This window comes from Callospermophilus lateralis, chromosome 9, assembly GCF_048772815.1.
Source record: "Callospermophilus lateralis isolate mCalLat2 chromosome 9, mCalLat2.hap1, whole genome shotgun sequence".
Classification (NCBI taxonomy): Eukaryota; Metazoa; Chordata; class Mammalia; order Rodentia; family Sciuridae; genus Callospermophilus; species Callospermophilus lateralis.
The window spans coordinates 37594295-37617549 of record NC_135313.1 but is presented as its reverse complement, the minus strand read 5'-3'; the positions used below and the strand labels follow the sequence as shown (position 1 = coordinate 37617549).

The 23255-nt window shown below is 38.8% G+C and overlaps 1 protein-coding gene across 4 annotated transcripts in view; it reads right to left on the bottom strand.

The window, feature by feature from the left end:
* Positions 1–23255, bottom strand: part of Ankrd44 (ankyrin repeat domain 44) — a 295099-nt gene that overhangs the window by 23288 nt on the left and 248556 nt on the right. For all 4 annotated transcript variants that reach the window (XM_076865519.2, XM_076865521.2, XM_076865520.2 and 1 more), the window contains exons 17-18: positions 10038–10109; positions 755–956 (exon numbers count right to left, since the gene is read on the bottom strand). In XM_076865519.2, the coding sequence (XP_076721634.1) occupies positions 755–956; positions 10038–10109 (274 nt within the window). The remainder of the gene's footprint in view (positions 1–754; positions 957–10037; positions 10110–23255) is intronic.

Genomic DNA, 23255 nt, shown 5'->3' with positions numbered 1-23255 from the left:
AAAGGCTAATATTACTAACTTTCCTGGGCCCAAAGGTATTTATGCCTTAGCTGAGCCAGAGACTCTTCTACCTTATCTTTATATCTGTGTGTACATCTATAAATATTGAAGGTGGAAGAATAACTGCATGAATTAATGTTTTCTCGCACCTATCAGTTCAGTCTTAACCACATCAACCGACAAGCATTGGAGGAAACTCCCAGAAAAGACAAACTTCTTACTTTTTTGATAAATACATGTACTTTTTAAGAGTTTCTATTTTTACATCTGATGCATCAAGAACCAGAGCAAAAGCTAAAGAGCATCATTTAGGTTGGTAGAATGATGTACTGATTGGATCACAGTCTGATGTTTCTCTACACGAAACAGACCTGCAATATCATTAATATCATGCTTTAAAATGCCATGTAATTTTGATGTGGTTTGTTCTGTAGAACTTATTCTGAGGATCACATTTTATCTTGACCTTTTTTCCACAAAGGTTTGTGGTAGCCTTTTGGTCAAAAGTTCAGAACAGTCTTTTGGGTTAAGGAAAACAGCAACAACAATAAAAAGAGGCTGTTGGCCAGAGAACACCAGAGAACACCAATCATCTCCAAAGGGATATCAGATCAAAAATTTTTGGAAATATGTAGGTCTATGTGATATTGAAAGAAAATCAATATTATAAAAATGGGGGTTCAAGAGGATTCTGCCACTTTTTTATTCAAACAATGAATAAAACTAGGGTCACTAGACCCTTGACAAGTCTTACCTGAGGCGTGAAGTGGGGTTCTTTTGGTTACATTGTCTTTCACAAAGATGGATGCTCCCTGATTGACAAGTGCTTCCACACATTCTGTGTGTCCCTTAAAGGCGGCCAGATCCAGAGCTGTGCGGCCTTTCTCGTCCCTGATGTCCAGGTCCACCAGCGACTGCAAAAGGACCTCCAAGGCTTGATGGTGCCCATTGTAGGCCTATGAAGAAGAAGGCAGGGATTTGCAAGCTCACTCACTTCATATCCCACATAATCCAGACAAGGGGCTGAGCTTCCAAGGCCACTCCAAAGAGCAAAACAGAAAATCCCTTGGGTTTTCTGGCAAATCAGAGCATTAGACACACAAACCTCACAGTTACATATGAATTTCTTCATGTTCTTTCTCTTTTGTCAAATAATTTGTTCCAAAGGCACAAAGTGCATTAATGTATTTTTTATACCTACCAATCTAATTATCTAATATACAATGAATAATTGCATGAAATTAATATTTTCTTGCACCTTTCAGTTCAGTTCTAACCACATCAACTGACAAAACGAGGAAAAAATTCAGGAGTGTTTTCTGTTAGCAAAGTTGGAGGAAAAAAAATTACTAAAAACATCCTGGAGTTTGGAATTCGACAGAGGCAAGTAGACTTTTCCTTCCAGTCTAACCTTGACTAAATCAACCATGTGACCATGTGACCTTAGGCAAGTTTTCTTTTTTTCTTTTAAACATTAGAAATTTATTAGTTGCTCAAAACATTACATTGATCTTGACATATCATATATCATACATTTGTTTCAAATGGGGTATGAATTCTTATTATTCCCACATGTACAGATTGCAGGATCACATTGAGGTGGGAGGGTATGGAAGAGAGAGGGGGAATTGCACGGAAGATGGAAGGAGACCCGCATTATTATACAAAAATACATATAAGAGGATGTGAGGCGAAGGGGAGAAAAAAAAATAAGTTTTCTTAATTGCACTAGAGTTTGTTTCCTCCTCTATTAAATGAGAGCAATAAAAGCTGCCTCCTGGGGTTGGTGTGAAGATGAAAAGAGAAAAATAACACAGGCCTTGCATAATATCTTCTATGTAGTAGATGCTTCTTCCCTCCTTTATTTCTTCCACTGATTATAATCAAACCATAGAAACAATTAAGGAAATATATACCATGTATCAGTGCCAAGTTCAGATCTATTATGAGATCCTATGGTATGTCAAGATTAAGAAACTTTATACTACTAAAAAGCAAGACTAAAATTTTGAAAGATAATTTTTACTCAGTCTATAAGATAAAAAATGTATATCCTTCTCCACCCTCCCACTCCCAACAGGCAAGGGACATTGAAAATAAAAGAGAAATGGGGAGTAAGATTAGCTGGGGAAAAACAGATCAGAGAGGGAAGTAAAAAAAGAAATAGAGAGGAAAAGCATGTTCCCAAAGTCTAGCAGTCAAAGTCCCCTCTTTTGTTACCTGCACCTCTTATTTTCCACAGCAGCTATTACTGAAGGCCCATTTTATTTGAAAAAAGGCTTAGCACAAAGGATTAATCGCCTTAATATAAAAAGAGCTCTTAGAAACCATTTTAAAAACTAAGAAAATGTACAAAGGGCATGAAAAGGCAGATCACAGAAAAAGAAACGTAAAAGGCCAACAGACATATGAAAAACTATGTAAATTTTTAAAGCACTATTTTCAACTGCCAAATTGGCAATGATTAAAAAGTTTGGTCATGTGCAATATTAGTTGAGACTGTGAAAAAAGCAATCTGATACTCGGTTGGTGGGAGTACAGATTGGTATGACATTTGTGAAGGGTGATTTGACAGTATCTATAAAAATTTTTTTAAAAGAAACTAAGTTGCAGATGGTATATATAGCATGACCTCATTTATATAAAAAGCAAACATATGCATTATATACATATTTATATATAGTTCTATGTTCATAGAACATTTTCAGAAGGATATAAAAGAAGTTATTAATAGTGGTTACCACTAGAAGTGGGAGAGAGAATAATGAGTATATGGACTTAGTTCACCTTATCTTTTAAAAAATAGTTTAAATGTTTTTCCCCCTGAGTATATGTTAACAACACTAACAAAAACTAGATATAAAATAATTCATAGAAATTAAGAGCACTGATACATTTATTTATTTTTAAAAAAGTTTGTTTAGTTGTAGATGGACACAACACCTTTATTTTGTTTATTTACTTTTATGTGGTGCTGAGGATTGAACCCAGTGCCTCACACATGCTAGGCAAGCACTCTGCCACTGAGCTATAGTTCAGTACCCCCAAGAGTACTGATATATTTAAAAAGGACTTTATCATTACATTTTTTGCTAATGATTAGTGTTATTTTTACATATTAAACATACATCATATATAATATGCAATATAATAACTCATAAATTAATGAATCTCAAATGTATATCCTAGTCCCAACCTCTCCCTTTACTTCTAGCTTGTATATCCCACCACCTCTTGGTATTTCCACTTAAATGTTTAACAGGCATCCCAAACTCAGTTCTTAATTTTCCTCCACAAACGTGCTCCATCTGCAACCTTCCCATTTCAGTAAATGGCAACTTTACCCTTGTAGTTGTACAAGCAGCAAAGCTTGGAGTTATTTTTGTCTTCCCTGTTCTTAAGTGTAAACCATAGCCCTGAACAAGGTTCTGAGACAATAGCACACGTGGGCACTGAAGAATAGCTCCCCGAACCTTGAATACCCTAGTGCAGGGGGCATATCTGCTGAGAGGAAGGCACATCTTTACTTACTCGCTCAGAAGGGTCATGGATTCACAGGCATCCACAGGAAAACAACTACCCATATACCTACCCCCCATTTTAAGTTTTAATTGCAATTATTAATACGTTAATTGTACAAATCAATGGGTTTCAGTGTCATTTCCATACCTGCAGATATCATTCTTTGACCACTTCCCCCTCCTTGGCCTCTCTCCCCTCTCCTAAGCAAAAAGAACAATGATGCAGGCATCACAATACCTGATTTCATATCCCTGTTCTAATTCACATGAAAGTATGGTTTTTCGAGTAGCAGCCTTCTATGCCATTTCCCAGGTGTCACCATCTCTACTATTTCTTTACAATGTGTCTAGAATCTACCCACTTCTCACTATTATAGCTTATGTATAATGCATAATGTTTTGCCATAATCCTGGAAAAAGCTTCCCTTCCCATCCTGTTCCCCCACAATTTATTACTGATACAGCCACCAGATGACCCCTTCCCAAACCCAAGCTGGATCATATGGCTCCTTGTTTTAAACTAACCTATAGCTTTTTCCCTCATTGGTAATGAAGTCCAAAGCCCCTAGTACCAGTCAGGTCCTCAGGATCTGGCTTCCCCTACCCTTATCTCTGCACATCCCTTTGCTCATACTCGCCCCCTCTGAATTAAATACATGTTTCTCCTACTCTGGGTCACTGCACCTTTCTGTTTCTTGTGTCTGGAAAGCTCTTCCTCCAGAGAGACACATAGCTTTCTGGTGCTTCTGTTGGAATACTACCTTATAAGAGAAGCTTCCTAGAGAAGCCAGTGTGAAATAGCCCTCCACTCTCCACCCCACTTAGCCTGCTTTACTTTGTCTTCATAGCATGTATTACCATCTGATATCCATTGCGTGTCTATTGATTTGTTTGTCTGTGACTGAGGGGACTTTATGCGGACTGTTCACTGTTGTATCCTACACTCATGCTTAGCACTGAACAATTATTTGATGAATAAATGAATGACTGTTATCATTTATTCATTTTAGTGGTATAAATACATTCTTTAAATAGCAAAGATTTATTAAGGGATTGTTACGTGTGGGGCACCATGAAGAGGGTCTAGCATCTTGTTTAATCTTTGCAAACATCCTTTTTCATTGATGAAAAGCACAGAACAAGCAGTTTTAATGCACTCATTTGTGACCATTTAGCTAGTGACAAATCAGGCTCTGAAACCCAGAATCTGTGACCTAAAAACATGCTTGAAGCATATACTTTTCCCCAGTAATTCCATTTAGTTGACTTTCAATCTAAATACTTTTGTGTTTACATGTAATGGAACAGGACTGAATAACAACACTGAATCAAAACCCAAACTCCTGCTATAGAAAGCTCAACATAGAGATAAAGTGATTTGAACAGAGCTATAGAGCAAGAAGGTACACCTCTGGGACTAATTTCTGAACTATTGCTCTTTTACTGCACACACAGCCTCTCTTGAAATAGAAATACAAATTCCCATATGTCTAACTTTCTGATCTATACTCGCTGTGCAAACCATAACTGCATGGGACAGTGAGCTTTCATTCCAACCTGAATTCTAAAGCAACAGCTAACTTCTCCTGACAGACTACTGTGCATCAGACAGCATGCACTGGACATGTATTACCTCATTTAATTCTCACAACAGTCAGCGTTTAGATATTCTTGTTATCCTCATTTTATCAATGATGACCGAGTTTTTCATGGAGAACCTGCGTTTCAAAGGTGGAGACTTACCTGCAGGCTTTTCAAGAGAGAATATGAAAAGGATGCTATATGGCTCTAAGGGGGTATCTCTTTAACTTTTTATTATAGGAAACTTCAAACACACACACACACACACACACACACACACACACTAATTAATTCCCACATACCCTTCAACCAGTTGCAGCCATTATCAAATCAGGCTACAGGTGATTTTAAGCTAATTTGGGAGCATCTGATCTTATGTAAAGGGCTGTGGTAATAGAGGCATCTACAACATGATGTGAGTCAGTCTTTTGTTTCACTATGAGCTTCAATCTGTTGCTTATTTGAAAAATGACTTTGCAAAAACACTTCATCCCATTTTCAACTGTAATGGTAGCCACTGATTCAACTTATGTAGAAATCACGACTCTACACCAAAGGAAAATGAGCCCATGTATATAAGAGCAGGGTCTAGATGCTATTTGCGAATACTGGCTCCTTCAGTATTATGATACAGACAGTAAGGACTTTAATCTCTGTTAATTTGACTTGGCCTAGGAAAATGGAATTCGCAATTTATAATACATGCATGTATCCAAAGCACAATGACTCATGCACTTAGGTTTAGAGAAGAAACACAGGGGAAGGAGAAAGATCCAGGAGGGAAACTGGTAGGAAGGAGTCAGCACTGTCCAGAACAACAAAGTCATAACACAGGGCGCTGTGTGGTGCTGACTTCAGAACTTGCCCCTGCAGAAGATCCCTGCACTTTTCCCTTTAATCCTCACAACAAAAAATAAACTCATCAGTTTGTGTTAAAGAAGCTTAATATTAAAATAAAATGAAGCGAATGGCTGTAATCCCAGCCACTCAGGAGGCTGAGGCAGGAGGATCACAAGTTTGAAGCCAGCCAGGGCAACTTAGTGAGACCCCGTTTCAAAATAAATATAATAATAATAATAATAATAATAAATTAAAAGGGCTTGGGATGTAGATTTTTTTCAAAAAGTGAATCTGTTAAGTAGAAAAGTTTTAGAATTTCAATCCACACTTTCTTCTATATCAGGAACTTGAAGATGCTCTTACAGACAGAATGGTTGAAAGGCCAGATTGATCTATAGAATTTTTCATGCTTCTTCCTTTAGTTTACCTTGCAGCACTTGAACTTTATGCATAAAGCCTTCATTGGAAGTTCAATCAGGCTTTTAAATGATTTTAAGAAATAACTTCTTTTAAAAAAACACCTCATTAGGATAACTTCTATTTCTTAAACATGATTAATTTCTCCAAACTTTTTTTCCATAGGAACTAAGGGCAACAGGGGAAAGAACTGGGACCTCAACAGAGTCCATGAAAAGAATGGGTCCATCTGGAAATCTTAACAGCTGGAGTCTTTCATTTGCATAATCTTCTCTCTTAATTTTTTTCAAGCTGATGAGATGTTTATGAAACTCACTAGGCTGATAACCCTGGAGGCCTGAATCATTCAGACAGGAAATAGTGACTTAAGGCAGGTCAGGTCTTCTGTAGCAGCTAAGGTTTGAAGGTGTTGGGGGGCATCTGATTCCATTTCTAGAGTGCTTCCACTCAAGAAATTATGTGCCTTGGGTTTTATCAGGTTAATTGCTAAAGAGACTAGAGAACCTAGGAGAGGGTGGGCATACTTATGAGGTTCTTGAAGCAAAAGATTTAAAAAAAAAAAAAGCGTTAGACTTTAGAGGGAAAGAACAAAATCCTTTTAGAACTAACCCACTGAGATTACCTTGGTTCAAGTCATCATGGTCATTTCCCTCCTGGTTGTCTTGCTTCAGCTTTTGAGCCCTTATAATTTAGCACAGAAGTTAAGTGAGCCTTAGAACAGAGACCCTGCACCTAACAGAAGAAAAAGTAGGTCCAAATCTCCACCATTATCAGCTTAGGAACTGACTTCCTTTACGAGACTCCTAAAGCGCAAGAAGTAAAATCAAGAATCAATAAATGGGATGGAATCAAACCAAAAAGCTTCTTTACAACAAAGGAAACAATGAAGAAATGAAGAGAGAACCTACAGAATGGGAGAAAATCTCTACCACACGCACCTCAGATAGAGCATTAATCTCCAGGATATACAAAGAGCACAAAAAAATTAACACTAAAAAAACCTCAAATAACCCAATCAATAAATTGACTAAGGAACTGAACAGACACGTCACAGAAGAAGAAATACAATCAATGAACAAATATATTAAAAAGTGTTCAACATATCATATCATTTGTCTCCTCAAAACTGTCCAAATAGTTTCCTATTTTGCTCAGAGTAAAAGCCAAAGTTCTTAGAATGGACTATGAGGCCCCGGGATCTATGGCAGCCCTCCCACCACTCCACACTCTCCACAGTACGTCCTCCTCACCACCTCCATTACCACCCTGCTCTAGCCACAGGGGCCTCTTTGCTGTTCTATGGACATGCCAAGCATGCCCTCACCCCAGGACTTTGCACTTGTGCCCAGAAACACCTTCTGTCAGACATGGACATAAGTAGCTCTGTAAGTCTCTGTTCAAATATGAGATTCTATGCTATGTAAAATAGCACCCTGTCTACCACCTTGATACTCTCTCTCTCATGGCTCTCATTCATTTTCTTTGCCACTCCTTACCATCTGTCATGGTATAGATTATTTGCCTAATGTCTCTTCTAGCTGGGAAACTCTCCAAGGACAGAGACCGGGATTTCTTTACTGCAACACCTCCAGCTTCTAGAAGAACGCTTGGCAGTACTCACAGTCAGTATATGTCGAAGGAAAGAATGATATCAATGTTAATAATGATAAGGCTGAAGCCAGCTCATCTAATCACTTTATAAGCACTAACTCATGCCATTGCCACAATGACCCCTGATGAGGTACTACTATTCTCATATTTTGAGTAGAGAAACTGAGACACCGAAGATTAGGTACTTGGCCCAGATCACACAGTTAACAATTAAACAAATTAACAAATTGGGAAGTGTCCTTAGAAACCTCAGCTAATTTACTCCTTCATTTATAGGTGGGAAAACCATGTCTGGGTAAGTTAGCTGGGACCTCCTCTCTGTGTGCTTCCTTGACCCCTGCCAGCTGCGGGACAACTGAAGCCAAATCTTTCCAATGATATCATCACCCTGTCTTTATAGGGCTGGAGCCCCATGGAGATCAGAGAGAACTGGTACACAGTAAGCACTTCACAAATAATTTTTGACAAAAATGATTGAGAGATGATAGAATTTTTGGAATCCAAGAAACTCTCTCTCAGATTAATAAATAGCAGGTTTGGCAGTGCAATTGGCCCCACTTTCAAAGGGCACGAGAATTCTGTCTCAGAGAACTCTCCGCACAGGCCTCTCTGGGGGCAGCCAGGGCTATTTTGTGAATTCTTACTCTTGGGGAAGCTTCCCTAGGCACAGCAGATGGCTGGGCAGGGATTCTAAAGAGCAATCTTTAGAGCAACCTGTGTTAATAGCCAACTGGTATGAAGCTTTTTACATATACATATCCCACTGTCTACCCATTTCTCCACTTGAAGTCCACCTCCAGGAACAGAGAGGTTACTAATGTCACTTCACTCAAGATGAGTGTGTGCGCACACATGTGCATGTGCTGGTGTGTATAGTGGCTGTATTGGTGGGTGAGGCAGAGGATTGTGACAGGGGTGTCAGCAGGTATGCTGTTGAGTACATGGAGAGACAGGTAGGAAGGGAGGGCTCCATGCATGCACCGTGATCAGTTCCGGGTACTCCCAATTCTTGTGCCATTGATGGCCTTTTCTCCTCCCATTCTGCATGAATGCCTAAGTGTGTCTATTAATAAAAAATTTCTCTCTCCTACCTCTCCATCTCATTTTTTAAAATCAGAACACCACTGAAGAACTGGTTAGACATGCATAAGTGAAATATCATAACAACAGTTAAACTTTGACATACCCCCTTCCCATTTTTCCCAGAGTTCTGCCTCTTCTTTACTAGGCAAAGAAGCATCCAGATACCACCTCTGTGACCATGAACTGAGTGCTTGCAATTCAGCAGCACTCTGGGCAGGAGAGCTGGCTGTGGCCCAGTGTGGCCACCAGACAGCTGGGCTCCTCAGCACAGCCACAGATCACCAGTGTCCAGCTGGACAGGATGCAAGGCAGAGCAGCAGAAGTGATTCCCACTTTGGTGCCCCATGAAGAGTCTCGGGTTCCCCACTCTGAGCTGATGCATTTCTCTTTGATTACATGGATATGGAGAGGAAGCTTTACTGGTGATAAGACAACTCTTCTTCCTCTCCCTCCCAGATCTCACCCAATATAAGAACTGGAGTCTAAGACTTACTCTAAGACCTCGATGTCAAGTCCAATTAGTATACAGTTGCAATTCTATACCTGTTCACTTCTTTTGGTGCTTAAAAACCCTGATAGGTTTTAATTGTGTTATTTGAATCGGCTTAAAATTTGCATATTATTGTCTAGGAGCAAATTTCTTAAACAGAAATGTTTTCTTTGAATTTTAAAGATGGATAAATGTTATAAAATATGCTGTTGTAAAGATTTTATATACATTTTATCTTTTCATTTGTTCTCATTTTACAGATGGGGAAACTGAGGCTCAGCACAGGGTAGGTAATGTATTTAAGGTCACCAACTGGTAAAGCTGGGACTGCAAGGTGAAGTAGTCTTTCTCTCTGCAGCCTGGACCTTTAACCATGTCTTATTTTCATATCACTAGTTACTCATTACTATGCTTACATTTCAAGAGCAGCCTAGTTTTAGCAATGCTTGGATTCTTTTTCTGACAGGGGAGGTTGCCCACAGCCTCTCACTTACAGCTAAGTGGAGTGGACTCTTGGTAGCACCAGAATCTGATTCTTCAAAACCATTGTTGGTTCTTTCCAAAAGCTGTGGAAACAAAAAAGAAAGCAACAGTATTAAATTCAATTTTACAAAAGAAATAGTAGTTTGTAGAAACTAAGTGAAAAAGGAGACTTTAGAAACTTAAGAAACTATGCAACTTATCAACACTATAAGAAAGCAAATATAGCTTATCTAAAACAAATATGCTGACAAGAATATTTAAACTTCTAGATCTTTCAGCATTTGCTATTAAAAATGCCTTCATATTTGAAAAGAAGCTTTGCTCATCCAGAAACATAGTGCACTTCTAATCCATCTTCACCTAGTGTCTTGTTCTCACACAGCTTACGCTTTAGAAAAAGAAAGTATGGATAGACAGACAGACAAATATATATGGAAATATTTAGATGTGATATATGCTAAGGTAAAAACAAAGTAGGTATAATGTAATATACGGTGATAGGAGGATTACTTTAGAGCAGAAGGTCAGGGAAGGCTTCTCCAAGGAAGTGATATTTAGAGTCCTGAATAATAAGACCTAAGCCAGATAAAGGAGTGACAGAGAGCACTGGGAGAAGGGAGAAGTCAATAGAATGCATCAAGTAGAGACGGCATGGCAAGTTCAAGGAACAAAAACGTCACTGTGGCCAGGCCATGGTGTTGGTAAAGGTGCCAGGAAAACGACATTCTCGTGGAACCCTGGCAGGAGAACAAATTGCCAAAACCTTTTAAGGCAATTTATGTGTATTTCTCACCCTAGGAATTAATAAATAAATAGATTCATGCTCAATGAGGCATGTATAAAGAAATTTATTAATTTTGACAAACACTTAGTGAATAATTACCATGAATTTAGACACTGTACAATGTACTGAGGATTCAATAATAAAGTATTTAAAAATAGATTTTCTCATGGTGGGGGGGACATGCAATAAAAGAAAAAAGTTATGTAACTCACTAGAAAGTTTGAGGTGCTCCTGAAGAATTAAAACTCATCTCACTACAGTGATACCTGTACAACCATGTTTATAACAGCACAATTCACAATAGCCAAACTATGGAAGCAGCCTAGGTTTACAAGAAAATGTGGTATACACACACAATGGAGTTTTATTCAGCCACAAAGAAAAACGAAATGACATTTGCAGGAAAATGAATCGAACTAGAGACCATTATGTTGAGTGAAATAAGTCAAAGGCAGAAGCTTAAAGATTGTATGTTTTCTCTCATATGTGGAAGGAAAAAAGAAAACAAAGGTGGAAGTGGAGCTCCTAAATATCAAAGGGGGATCATTAAAGGAAGGGGACCAAGGGGTGAGAGCAGGGAGGGAGAGGGTAAGTGCTGAGGAGTGTGACATTGGTTAAATTATATTGTTATATTGTGTGCTTGTACAAATATGTAAAAACAAATCCCACCAATATGTACAACTGTAAGGAGCCAGTAAAAACATGTGAGAGAAAAAAGAGAAAGTTTGAGGTGCTATGGAGGAAAATGAAGCAGAGGAGGGGAGTTTGGAGAGCTCAAGGGGAAACCATTTGGCAATTTTAAGGAGGGTGATCAGTGAGGGCCTTCCTGAGTGGGCGACAGCCCCATCCCATCTTGAGAGAGATGAGGGAAATTTGTGGGTATCTGGGGAAAGAGCATTCCAAGCTGAGGAGTCAATAATTGCCAAGACTCTCAGGGATAGGGGTATTTAAAAACATCAAGGAGGCAAGAATAAAGTGAGCCAGCATGCAGGAGAGGAGAGCCCTGAGGGTTGCTGTAAGGATTCTTATTCCAAGTGAGATGGAAATTCACTAAGATGTCATTCTTTTGAGCAAAGGAGTGACATGATCTAACTTTGACACTCTAGGGAAGCAAGGATGGAAGAGACCACTCAGGAGCTGAATTCACAGTCCATGAGAGAAATAACAGCGGCTCAGGATAGCAGGAAACAGGGGGTGATGGAGAGTAATCACTGGATCGTGGATGTTTTTGGAGGTACAGTCACTGAAGTTGAATGTAAGAGAGAGACATCAAGGATGACTCCCTGTTTCTGTCCTAAGAAAAAAGAAGGATGGAGGGGCTGCGAACTGAGATGAAAACTGTGAATAAAGTAAACAGAGGGAAAGAGCAGAAGTTTGTTTGGGAAGTATTAAGTTTGAGGTGTTTAGAGAGAATATAAAAGTATATCTTAATCTCTAGGGTATATAAAGAACTAAAAAACTAAGCACACACACAAATAAATAACCCAATCAACAAATGGGCCAAGGATCTGAACAGACACTTCTCAGAAGAGGATATACAATCAGTCAACAAATATATGAAAATATGTTCATCATCACTAGCAATTAGAGAAATGCAAATCAAAACTACTCTAAGATATCATCTCACTCCAATCAGAATGGCAGCTATTATGAAGACAAACAACAATAAGTGTTGGTGAGGATGTGGGGAAAAAGGTACACTCATACATTGCTGGTGAGACTGCAAACTGGTGCAGCCAATATGGAAAGCAGTATGGAAATTCCTTGGAAATCTGGGAATAGAACCACCATTTGACCCAGCTATCCCTCTACTCGGCCTATACACAAGACTTAAAAACAGCATCCTAAAGGGACATAGCCACATCAATGTTTATAGCAACACAATTCACAATAGCTAAACTGTGGAGCCAACCGAGATGCCCTTCAGAGGGTGAATGGATAAAAAAAAAATGTGCCATATATACGTAATGGAATTTTACTCACCAATAAAAGAGAACAAAATCGTGGCATTTGCAGGTAAATGGATGGCGTTGGAGAAGATAATGCTAAGTGAAATTAGCCAATCCCCCAAAAAACAAATGCCGAATGTTTTCTCTGATATAAGGAGGCTGATTCATAGTGGAGTAGGAGGGGGAACATGGGAGGAGTAGATGAATTCTAGATAGAGCAGAGGGGTGGGAGGGAAAGGAAGGGGGCAGGGGATTAGCAAGGATGGTGGAATGTGATGGACATCATTATCCAAAGTACATGTATGAAGACACGAATTGGCGTCGACATATTTTATATACAACCAGAGATATGAAAAATTGTGCTCTATATGTGTAATAAGAATTATAATGCATTCTGTTGTCATTTATTTTTTTAAAATCAATTAAAAAATCACTCATTTTACAAATTAAAAATAAATAAATAAAAATACATCTTAGCTACTAAGCGTAAAGCTTTGGAGTCCAGGATATTTGAAGCCTTAAGATCAGGAGATAGGACCAGGGAGTAAAGTAAACTAACAAGAATCTACATCCCAGGACTCAGTCTCAGGGACATTAAGAGTGAAGAGATGAGGAGGAACAGTAAGAAGACTTAGACTGAGCAGGTGAAAACAGGGAAGCAAGAGGTTCTGGAACCTAGTGAAGAAAGGGTGTTAAGAGAAAGAACTGTCCTGTCAACTGTCCTGATGGATCAATTAAAATAAGGCCTAAGCTATTAATGACTCTGAGAATTTATCAAAACATTATATGAAAAATAGAAAAAAAAGGAAATACCTAGCAATAAGACTAGATTAAATACATTGTAGTGGTATATATTACCCCCTTCAGATAAATTGTCCCTCTTTTTCATATAGCGATGTATCCAAAAGGAGCCCAGATCCAACACCAAAAGCTCTGATATATGGTGGGAGTCAACGTCCCCTCCAGCCTCCTGACTAGTGGGCTTGGGCTGTCTATCTGGCAGAGATGGGACAACCAAGAGCCGCACTTCCTAGGCTCCCCTGAGTTATTTCTAGATGTGATTTAATTCTTGCCAGTTAAACACACTAACATGAAATTTTGAAGTCAAGAATGAGGCAGAGGAAATCTATGTGGTTTCTAATGAGAAGCACAGTCATGGAGGCCTTTGTTTCTTTGTTTTTTAGCTTTCAGGATACAAGCCACTAGCTACTGAGGAGAGAGAAGTAAGAGGCAAGGATGCAGGGCATCCATTTTGGGGCCATGTGGCTCAATTTCAAAAGCTGTGTGGCATAGTGGCACATGCCTGATATTCAGGAGGCTGAGGCAGGAGGATTGCAAGTTTGAGGCCAATCTCAGCAATTTAGCACCTTGTCTCAAAATAAAAAGTAAGGAGTGATAGAGCTCTCCTGGATTCAATCCCCAGTACCACATGCACAGGGATGTGTGGCTCTTGGGCAATAGTAATGGCAGTGACAAGACCCCTGCATGTCAGCAACAGTGATGTGCCTATGGAGCCAGTCATTCTAGTGGTTGCCTCTGATTCCCTATCTCACTGGTCATGGGGAAGGAAGGGGCAGCCCCTCATCCCTTGCAGTTCAGTTCACCAGCTTAGCGTCCACTCTTCTAAACTTCCCAGTAATCTTTTAGTTTATCTTTATTTTGCTTTATTTATTTTTATGTGGTGCTGAGGATTGAACCCAGTGCCTCCCATGTGCAAGGCAAGCACTCTGCCACGAGCCACAAGCCCTCCCAGTAATCTTTTAAACACCAATTTTAGAAAATTAAATCATTTTCTTCTTAAAATAGGTATCATCATTTCTGTTTCCTGCAAATGAAGCCTGAATAATGCAAAAAATAATACAGATTTTTACAGAAGTTTTCTCATTGCGGGGTGGGGTACCAGGGATTGAACTCAGGGGCACTCGACCACTGAGCCTGCACATCCCTGGCCCTATTTTGTATTTTATTTAGAGACAGGGTCTCACTGAGTTGCTTAGTGCTTCGCTTTTGCTGAGGCTGGCTTTGAACTCGTGATCTTCCTGCCTCAGCCTCCTGAGCCATTGGGATTACAGGTGTGCAACACTGTACCCAGCTAGAAGTTTTCTTAATGAGTATGATGGAGTGGGAAATGATACATTCAACGCACTGGAAAGCAAAACTTTCTAAAAATCGACTTTATCAATTTTTCTCTCCATGGCAGTTCTCAAACTTTTCAAGTAAAAAAACACATTTTAAGCCATATGCATAGAATAACACTATTTTCAACAAAACCAGAAAAACTGTATTGATACAATAATATATGCAGAAAAGTCTAGAAATTCATACCATAAATGTATATATTTTAGGGAATTATGTACGTTTGACACAATAACCTAGAAGTGAGTTCACAGATGAATTTTATATATTTTTTTCATATTTCTCAACTTTTTTTGCAGCAATTGTGTATTATTACTATAATCAGAAAAACATCAAAGCTATTTCTATTTGGAAAAATAGTCCTTAATCTTTGTTCATAGATCCTTCGATAGGTAGAACTCCTTTCCAGTCAATAAATGTGGAACAAGATGCTATGATGCTAGGAGTCTTTGGTAGATCAAATAACAGTATAAAAATTAACAGTTCAAAGCATACAATTTCAAATTTACAAATAACTGTATTAGAAGTATGAGGTACTTTGTGTTTGTTGTTTTAACAGTGTAAGAACAGAACTTGGAACTTAAACAAGCTAGAATATGTTAGTATAATGAAAGCAAATTTAATTTTAACTTCAAAGTAAATAACTTAAAAACCCATCTCTCTTATATAGTTGAAATAAAAGTAGCCTCAACTGCTTAAGAAAGCTGGAAAAACAGCTGTTCTTTGCTTTGTTTTCCAACATTATCACCTGCAAGACTTCCTGGAATTGACAGTGTGTACCAACTCCAAATCCTGTCCTAGAATGAACTTTTAATCAAAGGAACACAGAATCATTTCCCCTACTATCACAGGCTCGATGAACAGGGATTAGAAGACAATATATACTGTTTATAGCCACCAATTAGGGACGTTCCCATGACATTTATTACAGGGGAAGATTTTTCCAAACACACATAATTCAATCATTCTCCCAGCAAGTGGTTTTACCTCATTCATTCAGCAAATATTTGCTGAGTGTCAAACTATGTTCAAGACCCTGGATTGGGGACCAGAATTCAACTATGCAGTGAGCAGATATGGTCACCAACTTGATGGAGCTTAGAGGCTCATGGGGAACCCACAGAAATGAACAGGTCATTAAAGCAGACAGGCAAGAACTAGAGAAATGCAAGATGCTATGGAAAAACAAAGAAGTGTCTACCATAAAATTGGGGCCCAAAAGATTTCTTTGTAAAATAATGTCTAACCTGAAACCTAGATGGTATGAGTCAACCAGGTAAAGAGAAAAGGGAAAAATGTTCAAGGCAGGAGAAAAAACACATGGAAACTAGGAGGAAAACACATTTGAAAAATTTTAAGAATCTAAAACCAGGAAGAAATGAGGAACAATGAGGCTGGAGCTGTAAGCAGAAAAGATGAGACATAGAAAGATCACCTTATTACTGTTCTATCCAGGACCATTTTTGAGAGTGTTCTAGGGCAATAGTTGTAACCTGGGTATCAAATCGAGATCACTATTTAGTTATTGAAGTGCTTTAAGCAGGAAGGAGGCATGATCATGTTCAGGTTCTTGGCTGCAGGGTGATCCATGAACTATAGTGGCTCTGGGGGTGGAGACTACAATGCTAGAAGCAGTTAGGACATTTCAGCTATAGAGAACTTTTAAACTGAACAAGAGAGAGAGAACTGATGTTAGCCTGAGGTACAGAAGAGGTAATGGAAATGGAAGGAGGTGGTCATAATCAAGAGTTTCATTCATTCTTCTACTGATTCCATTCAATAATTATTTATTGAGTATGGTGCCAGGCACTGAGATTACGGCTCTAATATGGTTTTTGCTAATATGGAACTTACAGTTTAGAAAGTATAATGAAAATTTTTCATTGATTAAATGTTGGAGGAAGAAGAAAGATTAGAGTCAGGGGTGACATCCCACTTTCTAGCTTTGGTAACACTTTTAAGATAAGAAAGAGAACAAGTAAGGTCAAGGGAGAGAAAGATGCACTGAGTTTTGGTTTGAAGAGTTGCTGGGACATTCAGAGGGTAGCTGGATATAAGGTGTGAGGTTCAGAAGAGAAATCTGGGCTGAAGTTATGAATTTGGGAATCGTCAGCAATGGCTGATACCTGAGGTCCCACTGTGAATGAGATTATCCAGGGAGAAAACCAGTGAGAGGAAGGAGAAGGGCTTAGACTATAACCCACAGGAACCTTAATATCTTGGGGTTTGGAAGAGGAAAAGAGTGTGCAAAGAGGATCTAGGAGTGGACAGAGGGCCAAGAGGTGACCCAGGAGAGTGAGATCATGGTGATGATGATGGTGGTGGATGTGGTGATGACCACATTGATGCTGAAGGTTGTGGGGATGATAAAATGATGTTGCTGAAGACTGTAACTGACAATAGCCAAAAGTTATTATGCTCTTTACTGGGAGATAAGAACTCCAACTAAGGGCCTTATGTGGATCATCTCAATCAAGCCTGAAGTAATCTATTACTTGAGGTTCACACAGCCAATAAAGGACAAATCAGGGAATGGAACCCAGGTCCAACTCTTTATCCTGCATGACAACGCCTCCAAGTGATAAGCTGAAACTTATCTTTGCTATTTCAATAAGGAAGCAGAGATAGGGAAGGAGACAGAGAGAATCTATGTGTGTGAGTGTGTATATATGTGTGTATTTAAACATGTAGGTCTCTTTAAATCTCTAACTTTACAGTTTGTTTTTAATCTTTAAAATTTTTCTGTTTCCTAAAGATAAATAAGTTCCCATCTTAGTTGTACAGCAATCACCAGAGACATTAATTGGAATCTGTCTCCTCTCAGTGTTCTCCTTCCGTTTATGATTCTTCTTTGTTAGGAAGACAACACAAAAACTGTTGGGTGGGGGGGAAACATTTGGCAAGTCATTCAAAACTGGCATTTAAACTTTGAATTAAATTTCTTTCTAATTTAAAGTTTGGTCCTAAGTACATCAAGTCCGAGGAATGAGTCAGACATTCAACACTGCTCAGATACTTCATTCTGCATGAGCGTCTCCCAGGAGGCATATGGGAGCCGGAGAATCGGAAAGCTTACACCATGACTCATTATACCAACTCATAATTCAGTTGGTGGTCTGCAATACGGCTGGAAAATAACAATGCTCCACGGAGATCAACCTCAACCTAACTTGTCAAAATCAGGAATGGAATGGCTCTTTTGAAACACTGTGATTCTAGATAAGAATATGTGCCAAAGAGGTGGCATTGTAAAAAGAAGTGAGACACACAGGACATAGTTACAACTAGAAAATATAATTTTATATACCTAATATAAAACAAATGAGTTTAACATTGTCTTAAGTATCCTTCTAATTAATATATCTCAGGCTTATCATCAACATGTACACAGCCTATGCATTCATGCTGAACTGTACTCATGGATCCAATATGTTATAAATTCAACATGTGCATTTCAAATATGTCACCATAGACTTCTATGGACACAATAAAATTTGCACGCATTCTAAGGATTGACTTGGTCCTCTGTCCAAAAAGTATATTAGAATGACTGCCTGAATAAACATCTTTATCTGATCTACTTAGTATTCCTCTTCTCTCTTTTTATTTGGTATCAGGGATTGAATCCAGGGCTGCCTACCCACTGAGCCACATCCCCAGTCCTTTTTATTTTTTTTATTTTGAGACAGGGTCTCATGAAGTTGCTGAGATCTCACTAAATGGCTGAGGCTGGCTTTGACTTTTGATCCTTGTGCCTCAGCCTCTGGAGCTGCTGGGCTTCCAGGTATGGACCACTGTGCCTGGCTTAGTCTCCTTCTTTATCTTCTCCTAAATCCTCCAATTTTTTCTTTTCTGAATTGATCAGTCATTTGTGCAGCTTAGCACCACTTGACCCCACTTGTTCCTCCTTAATTTCCTCCTACACCATGAGTTTGCCAAGACTCTCTTCTGGTGAAAAAAAAAAAAAAAATCAGAAGATTTAGGATATAAGCTACTTCCAACTCTCATTGACAGGTAAAATGGAAGCCAAATGGGAATGGAGAAGAAGAAGCCAGGCTGAACGAGAGAACATTGGGACCATCTTATTTGTCTGTTGATTTACCTGGAGCGGGTATCAGGTGGTGGGGATGCTTGATAGGTTATTTTAGCCTGAGGAGATTACTGCATCTGAGATGACAAGTCATCGGACGTTTTAGGAATCTGGAGGTGTTTCCACAGTACTGGAGGGAGGACTCACACAGAGAATACCTCACCCTACAGGCAGCACATGAGGCAGAAGGCTGTGTGTGCTCTTTTTACAAAGCGAATCTGTGATAACAGTATCAGGGTCAAATATGAACTCAATTGTGAGCTGACTGGCTGCTGGGTTAACAAAACACTAACCTTATCAAAATTTGCAAGGGAACACATAAATATTACACTTGAGCTGGAAACTCAAGCTTTATAAATAGTACAAAGGATGACTGGCTATTTGAAAACATGGGAGGGAAAAAATCCAGGGGTCCCAAGAGATCTCAAGCTAATCTAAACCAGTTAAAAAATGTGCTATTTAAGAAAACAGAAAGCAAGGACAGCTCAGACTCTGAAAACAGAAAAGTGTAGCCAGTGGGTCTGTGAGGAAACACTCCTTGGTAGCTTCTAGATAGACTCTGACTACGCAGCTAGTGTCCACAAATGGAAGGGACAGGAGGAGCTAGAAAACCACAGAAAATATCCACAGGGACCAGGTAAATAAAGGTGCTCTGAGAAGAGGTTTGAAAATAGATTTTTTGATTTTTCAGCAGTGACGACCAAGAGGACATTCATGAGTCTGCAAGTCTGTGAGAGTTGGAAACAGGCCGAGGTCCCTGGACAGTTAGCATCGCTGTCAGAAATTCTACTTCTCCTGTCTGGGTTTTAGGAATGAAATCTCCCAGCTGCTCCTGACACAACTGTACAGCCAATGCTGGTCCAATGGAGTCCTGCCCTCCATCAAGCCAGCAGTGGGGCTGCGGCTGCACAAGTTTCACGCCACCAGGACTGTGTCAACACCCTCTCCGTTTAGAGCAGCTCAGGAGCCTGGTTAGAGCTCAGGAGATGCCATAGACCTTTCAGTATCAGAAATGATGTGACAGACCAGCCCAGGTGGACCTCAGTGGGCCCCTGGACCTTTGCAAGCAACCGCAGTATTTTCAGCCCAGTCCCAAACAAACCAGCTTCCCCATGGTGGCGCATCAGTGACAACAGTGACTGTGTCTTTGTAATGATGCTGCTCATCCCCTTTCATAGCTATTAGAAGAAGCTGTGTTGCCTGAAATTATCATTAACAACAATTACCAGAAACTCGGTGATTCTAGCAAGGTATGAATCTCATCTATTTTAATTTCGGTCTCCCCTCAGACCCACCACCCCTATTCCATAAGTAAGGAACCATTAACTTTCTATACTTGCGAAAGTCAAGGTCTATGCAAATTTAAGAGGTGATAACACAAATTAAGGAGGGTACTACTGGAAGCTTAGCTAGATTGTTTCTATTTCTTCTTGGGAGCTGATTTTGATGACTCTGCTTATCTCCTCCCTCCAGTGTGTATTCAGTTCCTGGTGATTTCCTTGCCAATTAAAAAGCAGAGGAGCCTGTAGTATGTGTGAGGAAAGGCTAATGAAACACGCTGTGAAGATAAAGCTGAATGCAAAATGCAAAATGCATGGGGTTCAAAACTATATTGCAAGAGCTCTGAAAACGTTCATATACTTTGACTCAGTAAACCTACCTCAGAGACTCCATCCTGAGAAACTTTTAAGCTCAAAGCTATTCAGTAGTCAAATAGTATGAATAACCTAAATTGAAGATTAATGGCTAAATTATGTTCCTTTAATAACTGACCATTATTTAACCATTAAAAATGATTACCAAAAGTCTTTAATACCATTGGGAAAAGATGATGTCAAAATATCTTATGGAAAAAATTAGTGTACAAAATTGCCCAAAGTTATCTTATAGATGCTCAAAAAATAAAGTGCATTACATGAAAAAAGAAACTTGCACCAAAAGGTTGATAATAATTATTGAGGGTTGTGTATGAAACTGTGGATGTTCTAATTTCTTGTTTCCACCTTTCTACATATTTGAAGCTTTCTGCAACAAATAAACATAACTCTAATAAAGAATAAGAAAAATGTTTACTTAAAATCTGAGATGGTTAAACCAGGAGATTTCCAAGGTCCCTTTGGCTATATTCTGCGTTATATCCAGTCAAAATTTAAGAAAAAATTTAAAGAAGTTTAATGTTCCTGTGACTAGTATATCTTTATAAAGCAGTAATAACATTCTGGCCAAATATCACCATTGGTTGAGTGCGTTTCCTCATGGTCATTAAATGTCAAATTCTTTAGGGGAAGGGACTAGTTATATCATGCATAGGCATTCAATAAATGTTTATTAAATTGAACTTAAATCTGATAAGTGAACGAGAGACCATTAGTGGAATTATTTACAGGGTGATGCTTGTATGCTTTGATGCTGCAGGATTCCCAAAACATTGCTGCTATCTTATATTTTAGGTGAAGTTTTATTCTGGGGTTGTGGCTCAGTGGTAGAGTACTTGCCTAATATGTGTGAGGCTCTGGGTTTGATCCTCAGCACCACATAAAAAATAAAAAAATAAAGGTATTGTGTCCATCTACAACTAAAAAAAATTAAAAAAAAACCCAACAAATTGACATAGTCATGTTGCATTTAAAAAGACAGGGGTGCAGGGAGAAGGGAAGAATAGTCCAAGCATAGAGAATTTGAAGGGCAGTGATAATGCTTTATATGATGTTAAAATAGTAAATACAAGTCATTATATGTTTGTCCAAACCCACAGGATGAGTGGACCCTAAGGTAAACTATGGACTCAGCAGGAATAGTTATGTAACACTGTAGGTTCAGCAACTCTGGTGTAAAGTGTTGATAATGGGAAAGGAGCAGGAGTGTATGATAAATCTCTGTATTGCCCTCTCAATTTTTCTGTGACCCTAAAACTGTTCTTGAAACATAAAGTCTTATAAAACAACAACAACCAAGCAAACAAACAATCAGCTGGTAAACAAACAAATCTTTTCTTTCAAAGCATGACCTTTTAACTTGCAATGCTTTAGGGATAAGTGTGTCTTTCTACCACAATGTCACTTTAATGATATTAGGGGGTGGGATCGTAACTAATCATGAAATGATCCTCTGATCTTCTGAATTGCAGAGATCATAGAGAAGTAAACAGTAATTTATCCAGTAAATTAAGCTAATACCAACTTAAGTTTTGATATTGATCTCATTGATGAACCAATAGTATGGGGAAGGTGAGATATCATTAAAATAATTCCAAACACATTTTCTAGTTGTGAATACCTAAATCAGTACAGAAGAGACAAGATAGTTTTGAATCACAAGAAAATATGATTCTTTTCATCTTGGCATAGCTGTTCCAGATGAGAGTATTAAGATTAATGCATTAAAAAATAAGCCAAACTATCATTAGGGATAGGTACTGTGAAGTGATGGAAGAAGCCAAAAGTGATTATAGGGGGACAAGAATTTTTATTAATTTGAAGGAGTTGCAAAGAATCACTGCAGAAGCCATCTCAAATGTGAAAAAAAAAATCAAAGTGTTCCCTTATTATTTTAGAGGTCTGATAGCAGGTAAATGGTTTAACCATTGCAAGAATTATCAATTTTTTCTTATGCAAAATAAAAATATAAAATTATCATATCTGGGTTAAAACGAATCAAAAGGCATAATTCACCTTAATAATGAAATATTCTCTTTGATGCCAAGTTACTGAACGTGGTTTTCATTCTTTTTGGGTGGTGAGCCAAAAGAGGGAAAGAATGTTTATGTCTTGGAGACAGGATATAACAGAGAGAGAGTTGAAAAGGGTGCCAGAGAAAATTTGAGGAAACACCAATAGGCTGCAGCCACCAGCAAATTCCAGCAATCTCAGACACAAAGTGAATCCCTTGGTCGCTGATACCAGCAAAATACACCCTGGGCACCCTTAACAAATCTACTCAGCACATGATTATGAGAGCAGCAAGTCCATTTGAATCTGGCAATAAGTGGTGCAAGGAAATTTCAGTACAATGAAATTTTAGGCTATTCCTTGATATTCATAGTAAAGGAACTAGTCTAAACCATTGGCACTGACCTCTTTTGCATTTTACAGAGGGTTTCAAAGGCCAAGGACACCCTTCTATAGCAGCAGTAAGTTCAAAGTATGGAATTCTATCTATGGAAGGGGTACCTGCTTTTCTTATACTCTCTTCTTCTCTCTGGATTCCTGCATTACATCATGTGTGGGTGATGGGGTGTGTGTAAAGGGGCAGGGGGCAGGAAGACTAAAGG